We start from the raw sequence: 7313 nt of genomic DNA on the forward strand, positions 1-7313 counted from the left end.
CGGAGCCAGGGAGGTTGACATTTCAGCACTGCCTGCCAAATTGCTGAGAGCTGGCATGCAGCAACCTGGGGAGCAGGGTGGGCCTGCTGTGGCCAAGGAGGGGGAACAAGGGGAGGCGCAAGGCAGGTGACTTTCTAGATTGAGGCAGGGGGGGCCTTGCCCCCCAAGGACCTTCCCAAGGAGGAGGACGCTGCCACGTGTGCGTGTGTGCGCGTGCTTCCGTGTGCGAGCACACAGGCTAAAGGCTGCACCAGAACAAAGAGCTGGGGGCTGGGTATCAGAGGGGCCCACGTGGAGACGCCTGACTTGGCGGTTTGCTGCAGTGTCTGCTCTGCGCTCACGCTCCATCTCTGTCTCTCTCTCTCTCACACACACACACACAGACATGCACGCACCGCACAGCACTGCCCCCAGGCCTGAGCTCGTGTTCCAGAGCCCACACACCCAGCGCACCGCCATCTCTCCTGACAAAGCACCGCTCTGCTCCTTGCTGCATGAGCTCATCCCACCGGCCCTCTGGCCCCAGCCTGGCCTCCTGACAAGAGAGACAGACAGGGAGAGGGAGCTGGAGAGGGGTGGTGGAGGCACAGAGAGGGAGACGCACACACAGACACACACGTTCACCACCACACATGCACGCACACACACAGACACACACGTTCACCACCACACATGCACACACACACACAGACACACACGTTCACCACCACACATGCACACACACACACAGACACACACGTTCACCACCACACATGCACACACACACACAGACACACACGTTCACCACCACACATGCACACACACACACAGACACACACGTTCACCACCACACATGCACACACACACACAGACACACACGTTCACCACCACACATGCACACACACACACAGACACACACGTTCACCACCACACATGCACACACACACACAGACACACACGTTCACCACCACACATGCACACACACACACAGACACACACGTTCACCACCACACATGCACGCGCACACACAGACACGTTCACCACCACCACCACACACACACACACGTGCACACACACACATATCACAACACAGGGAGAAAGTCAGAGGCAGTAGGGAATGGAAGGAAAGACAGGGACAGACACACGGCATTAGAGACCCTCAGAGAGAAAGGAGAGGGAGACACCGGGACTGAGTGAGGCAGAGCGGGAGCCAGGAAGACGGGCAGGCAGAGAGGCTGCAGGAGCTCCGGGGACAGAGCGTGTTCTAGAACTGCAGAGGCCTGGCTGGGAGACGCCCAGCTGTAGCCAATGTGTGCACTGCACACCCCGAGGACCTTCCCAGCTGTACCCAAAGTGGGGGCTAGACAGGTCATGCACCCACCCACAGAGCCCCAGAGACAGAGAGCAGTGGGAAGCAGCTTCGCTGGTGCGGAAGGGGCCTTAGAGAGGTTGGGGACCACGCAGGGGAGAGATGGCAGAGAAGGGCGGCCGGAAGCGACCTGCCGCGGCACCCACCGCACACCAGGGAAGCTCAGTTAGTCCCCTGGGCAGCCTGTGGGATGGGCATATAATCCCTCCTTGCAGATGAGGCCGCAGCTCTGGGAGGTGGGCAACGTGGTAAAGATGGGGGCCGGTGCTGGAGCCGCTTCTGAAATTTGGGGTCACTACCCTGTGCTCCACGGTCTCTACCCCTCTCCTGGTCTGGCTAGTCCCCCGCAGACCCTTTATCCCACCAAAGAAACTTTCAGCTGGCGCTTTCCCCATCAGACTGGCACCCTGCCTTCCCAGAAGATGGGCCAAGCAGAGGATGGCTGGGACCCTGAGAGCTACGAGGCCCATACTTCTCAAGGGGGTATTGGCAGCCTGTGAAACGTGGTTAGTCATGGCTCTTGGTGCTGACCAGGCTTTGACTCTTGGTAAGTGAATTTATGTGACAGCTAAGGCACAGGTCCTGCTGGGCCTCGGCATTCTCAGCTATGGAATGGGTATACTGAGAACTCACCTTAGGGGCCCAGAGCCTGTCATGTGACTAGATAGACATATATATGGGAAAGGGCTTTATAGACTGTAAAGAGCTACCCACACCTTGGGGTTACAGATGGAAAAGGAACAGAACACTTATCTCAGGAGCAGAAGGGATGTTGGAAATACCATTGAGAGACAGGCAGGGCCATGTTAGAGAGACTTGAGGGAAGCGAAGGGCTATCCCAAATGGAGGAGCCTCTCAGATCCTGGTCCAGGGGGACAGAGGCCTCCTAAATTTACATCCCCAACCAGCTTCAGAGTCAGCTGCGATGCAGGGGGCAGAGCTTTAGGCCTGAGTTAGGAGGCCACGACTTCAAGTCCCAGCCCTATAACTTACAAGCTGTGCAACAGCAGGCAAGTCACAAGACCTCTCTGAGCTCCAGAGTCCTCCTCTGTAAATGTAGACAATACCCAGTGTCTCATAGAGGTGGGCACTGAAGCAGAATAAGGGAAAGCCCCCAGAATGTCCTGGCAGGCTGATGAGACGCCCTTGAGGGCGGGGCAACACGGTGGCCGAGAGAGCAGCTGGGGTTCCTGGAGCAGCCCATCCGCCTGGTTTTCTTCCCAAACCCTGTCTCTGTTTTGATGCTGCACATCCCCTGGAGTCATCCCTTGGTCTCCACTCTACTCCACAGGAAGTGGAACCTTCCTGGCCCAGCCACCATCATCCGCACCCTGACACCCCAGCACTCTGCCATCTGGCTCCTTCCATCCACACCGGCCTCCCCTGTGCAATCTGTTCTTTGAAAAGCTGGAGCCATCTTTGCAAAATGAAAATGTAGCCATGTTCCCTTTAGTCTTAGGACAACCCTCAAGACGGGCCCTGTGTGTTTAACTGCCTCCGACTTCTGCCTCCGGGCTGTGGAACCACTGGCCTCCTTTCAGTTCTGCCAAAAAGCCACGCTAGCTTCTACTGCAGGGCCTTTGCATAAGCCTGGTTGCTCCCTTTGCCTGGGTAGCTTTTCCTCCTTTTCTTCACCTGCTCAACTCTGACTTGACCTTCAGGTCCTGGGAAGACTTCCCTACTTCCAAACTGTCTCAGAGCATCCCCGAGACTGTTCCTTCATGGCACGTATCATAGCTTGAATTTACACACACGCACACACACACAGAGCTATGATTTTTCTGCATGTCTTTTTTTTTTTTTAATTGAAGTTTTGGGCTTCCCTGGTAGCTCAGTTGGTAAAGAGGGGGTCAGAAAGATCCCCTTGAGAAGGGATAGGCTACCCACTTCAGTATTCTTGGGCTTCCCTGGTGGCTCAGACAGTAAAGAATACTCCTGCAATGCAGGAGACCCGGGTTCGATCCCTGGGTTGGGGAGATCCTCTGGAGGAGGGCATGGCAACCCACTCCAGCATTCTTGCCTGGAGACTCCCCATGGACAGAGGAGCCTGGAGGGCTACAACCCATGAGGTCGCAAAGAGTAGGACATGACTGAGCGACTAAGCACAGCACAGAGCTGATTTACAATGAGGTGGTAGTTTCTAGTGTACAGCAAACAGCTGTGATTATCTGATCCCATGGTTTTCTCTCCGTCTAGACCAGGCATCAGGAAACCCTCCTGTTACCTACTTTTATAAATAAGGTTTTCTTGGAACTAGCCACACTTATTTGTTTACATATTGTCTACAGTTGCTTTTGTGCTCTGCCTGCAAGGCCTGAACTATTTACGATCTGGTCCTTTACAGAGAAAGTTTGCTGATCTCTGCTCTGGACAGTACGTTTCCCTAGCAGAGACCACATCTGTTTTACTCCTCGGCACAACCCAGCCCCAGTCAGGCGCCTGCAAAGAGCCAGTGCTCAAGAGCAATACAGATGTATATGCTTCTGGGATAAGTAGCAATTTTTCCCCTGTCAAAATTGTATTGACTTAAGTTATTATTAAAATTGCAGATTTCAAGAGGAACAGACGTCACTTATGAGATTCCAAGACTGTTGTCTGGCAAACAGCTCAATACACGAGTGACATTCCCAACACAGGCTGGCGCGTCAGGGATCGCAGAGCAGCTACTGGCTAACGAGACCTTCACCACCTCTTGTAAGTGACCCGCCATCCACGTGCATGGGCCATCATAAACTTAACAGAGAAAAGCACAAACCCTTGTTCAAGTGATTGTGGGCTGTGCAGACCGATGAAAACCTATCATGAGAAGTCCTTTAAACATTTGCATTACGCTGTTTCTACAAATGCTCCAAAGAACTGATGGACGAATTCAGAGAAAACGTCTGTTTTATTGTTACACAGAGGAAATAACTGACTTTTGTTCTTTTTCAGTGAATTGTTCAGACTCGAGAAAGAGTGTTAACCACATATCGCGACACGGCTCGGCACTGACCCCAGCACGGTAGGGCTCGCTGTCACTCCTGCCCTCCCGAGGAGATAAACTGAGGCTCAGAGGTCACACACTGAGCAAGTGCCAAGGCTGGGTGGTCCACGTCTGTTCGAATAAAAACTTACGCAGCATCCCCTGCTTTGAAGCAAGGTAATGAAGATGGAGGGGCAGGTAAAGCTGCATCCTTGGTGTGCTTAAAGCGCTTGCAGAGAGAACGCTGCCAGGCACCTGCTGTGGCCTCTGTTTACTAAGGGGTCAGAGGTCCAGCGTGATGATGGAGTTGTAATGGAGATTACGACACAGAACAAACTTTTAGGACCCTGAAAGTACTGATTCAACAAAAAAGTTTGAATGAATACAGCAAAGCCTCAGGGTCGAGGGTGCTGACTCTGGAGTATAGGCCTGGATTTAAATCTCAGCTCTGCCACTTCCTAGCTGTGTGACCTGGGAAATCTCTCCAGCTTCTCTGAGCCTCAGTTTCCTAGACTGTAAAATGGAGATGATCCTAGGACTAACACCAAAGGGTCACTGTGGTGATGGAATAAGATGATAAGCATCTCCCTTTAGCCCGTTGTAGAGGGGTGTGGTGTGCCCTGGACCCCTTGCTGGCCCTGAGATGAGGGAGAGGCCCTACCTGAGGGCCAGGTGAGCTGCTGCTCCTTGGAGGCTCACACCACACCTGAACGAACCGAGGCACCAGCCGACAACGGTGGTGACAGCCCTGGGTTCGAGTCCACTGCCCAGCCTGCCTCCCGATGACACCGTGGAGCCCCCAGCCATCACCTACCGGCAGACTTCGGAGTGAACTTGTCTCGGTTCGCGGCACACACAGCCAGCAGTCGGTAGCCGAGGTCCAGGTCGAATCCTTGCTGAGCTGCCACCCGACTGACCACCTGCCAGCAAGATGGGGAAGAAGGGTGGGGTGAGTCACTGTGCATGCCAGGCCTTTGAACCCAGAGTGATGGATGCGCCCATTTCACAGGTGAGGCGGGAAGACTAAGGCAGGTCCTCAACATTAGGCAGAACTGGGACTCAAAGTGTCTTGTTCAGTCACTCAGCAAACACTGATAAGCACCTCTCCCATGTTAGGTCCTGGGATCCTGGGCTTTGCCCTCAAAGGTGGGCCTGAGCCCAAAGCCCAGGACCTGCTCTTTCAAGGGCCCAAATTTGGCCTCATTCTAGAGGTTGGCAGGCGAAGCTCTACCACCATGTTTAGCATGGCCCACGGCCAGGGTCTCTTCTCCCTTCAAACTCCATCACCCCAAATCTCCGACCCCCAGGAAGTCTCCTATGCCCACCACCTCTCCCCCATCCCTCACTAAGCCCCAGCACCAACCACCACAGGATACTCGCTACTCTCGATACTCCAAGAACAGTCCCCACCCAGCAGCAGCATCCTCTCCTGAGTCAGCCTACATCTGGAGAGAAGCACAGAAGTAGGACTCACCACCTCCCTGGAGCTCCAACTTGGAGCTGCCCAAATGGACTACTAAGAATACCCCAGAGTGCACGGCTGGTGATCGCCAGCTCCGTGCCAAGCGCCCTGCAGCGTCTCGGACCCTAGTCCCCAAACTGCAGGGCTGTCATGCTCAGCCTGGGGTCTGTCGCCAGCGCCAAGCGCTGGCCCCCCGCCATGGGAGGCGCCTGTAAAAGCATGGGCTGTGCATTTGGACCGGAGGTCCCACCTGTCTCCCCATGAACCTCGGAAGCATGTGCTGGAATGGGGAGAGGCAAGGGGCTGGGAGGGCTGTCAGTCCCGGGGGGGTCCATGCAGTGAGGGACAGGGTGCTTGGGATGGCTCACGAATGGCTCTGCAGGCTCACACCTGCCCACTCCCAGGTGTCCCACCAGCCAGATCAACTCCCTCCTGCCCGCCTTCCTCATTAACAGCAGCCGAATTAGGTTTCCTTATTAAGAAGGAAGGACCTTGGAAAATGGAGTCGTTTTAGGAAGCAGCTGGGGTGGCTATGGCTGACTGGGAAAGGAGGGCTCCCAGATGGGGGGCTCACTCTGCCGAGAAAGGGAAGGCTCCATCACTGAGCCCCTAGAGACCACCTGCTCCAGAGGCATTTCGAGGCCCTCTGAGGGTCTAGGCTGCAGTGGAGTTTGGCCCAGCCCCTACAGCCATTAGAAGAGTGCCCCATTGTAGGCTTTAAGGGCTTCCCTGGTAGCTCAGCTGGTAAAGAATCCACCTACAATGAAGGAGATCCTGGTTCGATTCCTGGGTCAGGAAGTCCCCTGGAGAAGGGATAGGCTACCCACTCCAGTATTCTCGGGCTTCCCTGGTGGCTCAGACGGTTAAGAATCTGCCTATAATATGGGAGATCTGGGTTTGATTCCTGTGTTAGGAAGGTCCCCTGGAGAAGGGGATGGCTACTCACTCCAGTATTCTTGCCTGGAGAATTCCATGGACAGAGAAGCCTGGTGGGCTACAGTCCATGGGGTCACAAAGAGTCGGACACGACTGAGCAACTTTCACTTCATTTCATAGGCTTTCTATTTTAGGGGTTTATTGCAAGAACTCTAGAGCTACAGAGTGTGGGAAAACCACTTGTCTTGGCCAACCCTCTCATTTAAAAACTAGGGACACTTGAGGCCCAGAGAGAGAGCGTCCATGGTGTACCAGGAAGGAGCCAGTGGATCCCTCCTTCCAGGACCAGCATGACCTCCTGACCCTGCCTCCCCGCCTCCATCTCCAGGGAGCTCTCTGTGCAGGGAGGAAAAAGGACTTTCTCAGGTTCGAATGTTTGCTCAGCTTCTCTGCTGCACACAGAAGCCCCTGGCGCAGGAATCTTCTGTCTCCCCAGGCCTCTTTCCCACGGGATCTATCTGTCCCTGCACTGCGGCTCTTACGCAACTCCCACCCGGCTCCCCACCCCCATCTGCCACACGCACCACGTTCCGGAGTCCCTGAGCCGCCTCAGGGCCAGTTATTCCTTACTGTTAGTCTCACGGTCCAGGCAGAAAAAATAGGGC

General features: G+C 54.8%; 1 protein-coding gene across 6 annotated transcripts in view; it reads right to left on the reverse strand.

The window, feature by feature from the left end:
- The window catches only part of ZMIZ1 (zinc finger, MIZ-type containing 1), a 216823-nt gene that overhangs the window by 94767 nt on the left and 114743 nt on the right, over positions 1 to 7313 (reverse strand). For all 6 annotated transcript variants that reach the window (XM_010834167.1, XM_010834169.1, XM_010834170.1 and 3 more), the window contains one exon: positions 5125 to 5230. In XM_010834167.1, coding sequence (XP_010832469.1) covers positions 5125 to 5230 — 106 coding nt within the window. The remainder of the gene's footprint in view (positions 1 to 5124; positions 5231 to 7313) is intronic.

Source organism: Bison bison, unplaced genomic scaffold, assembly GCF_000754665.1.
Source record: "Bison bison bison isolate TAMUID 2011002044 unplaced genomic scaffold, Bison_UMD1.0 scf7180017864029, whole genome shotgun sequence".
NCBI lineage: Eukaryota > Metazoa > Chordata > Mammalia > Artiodactyla > Bovidae > Bison > Bison bison.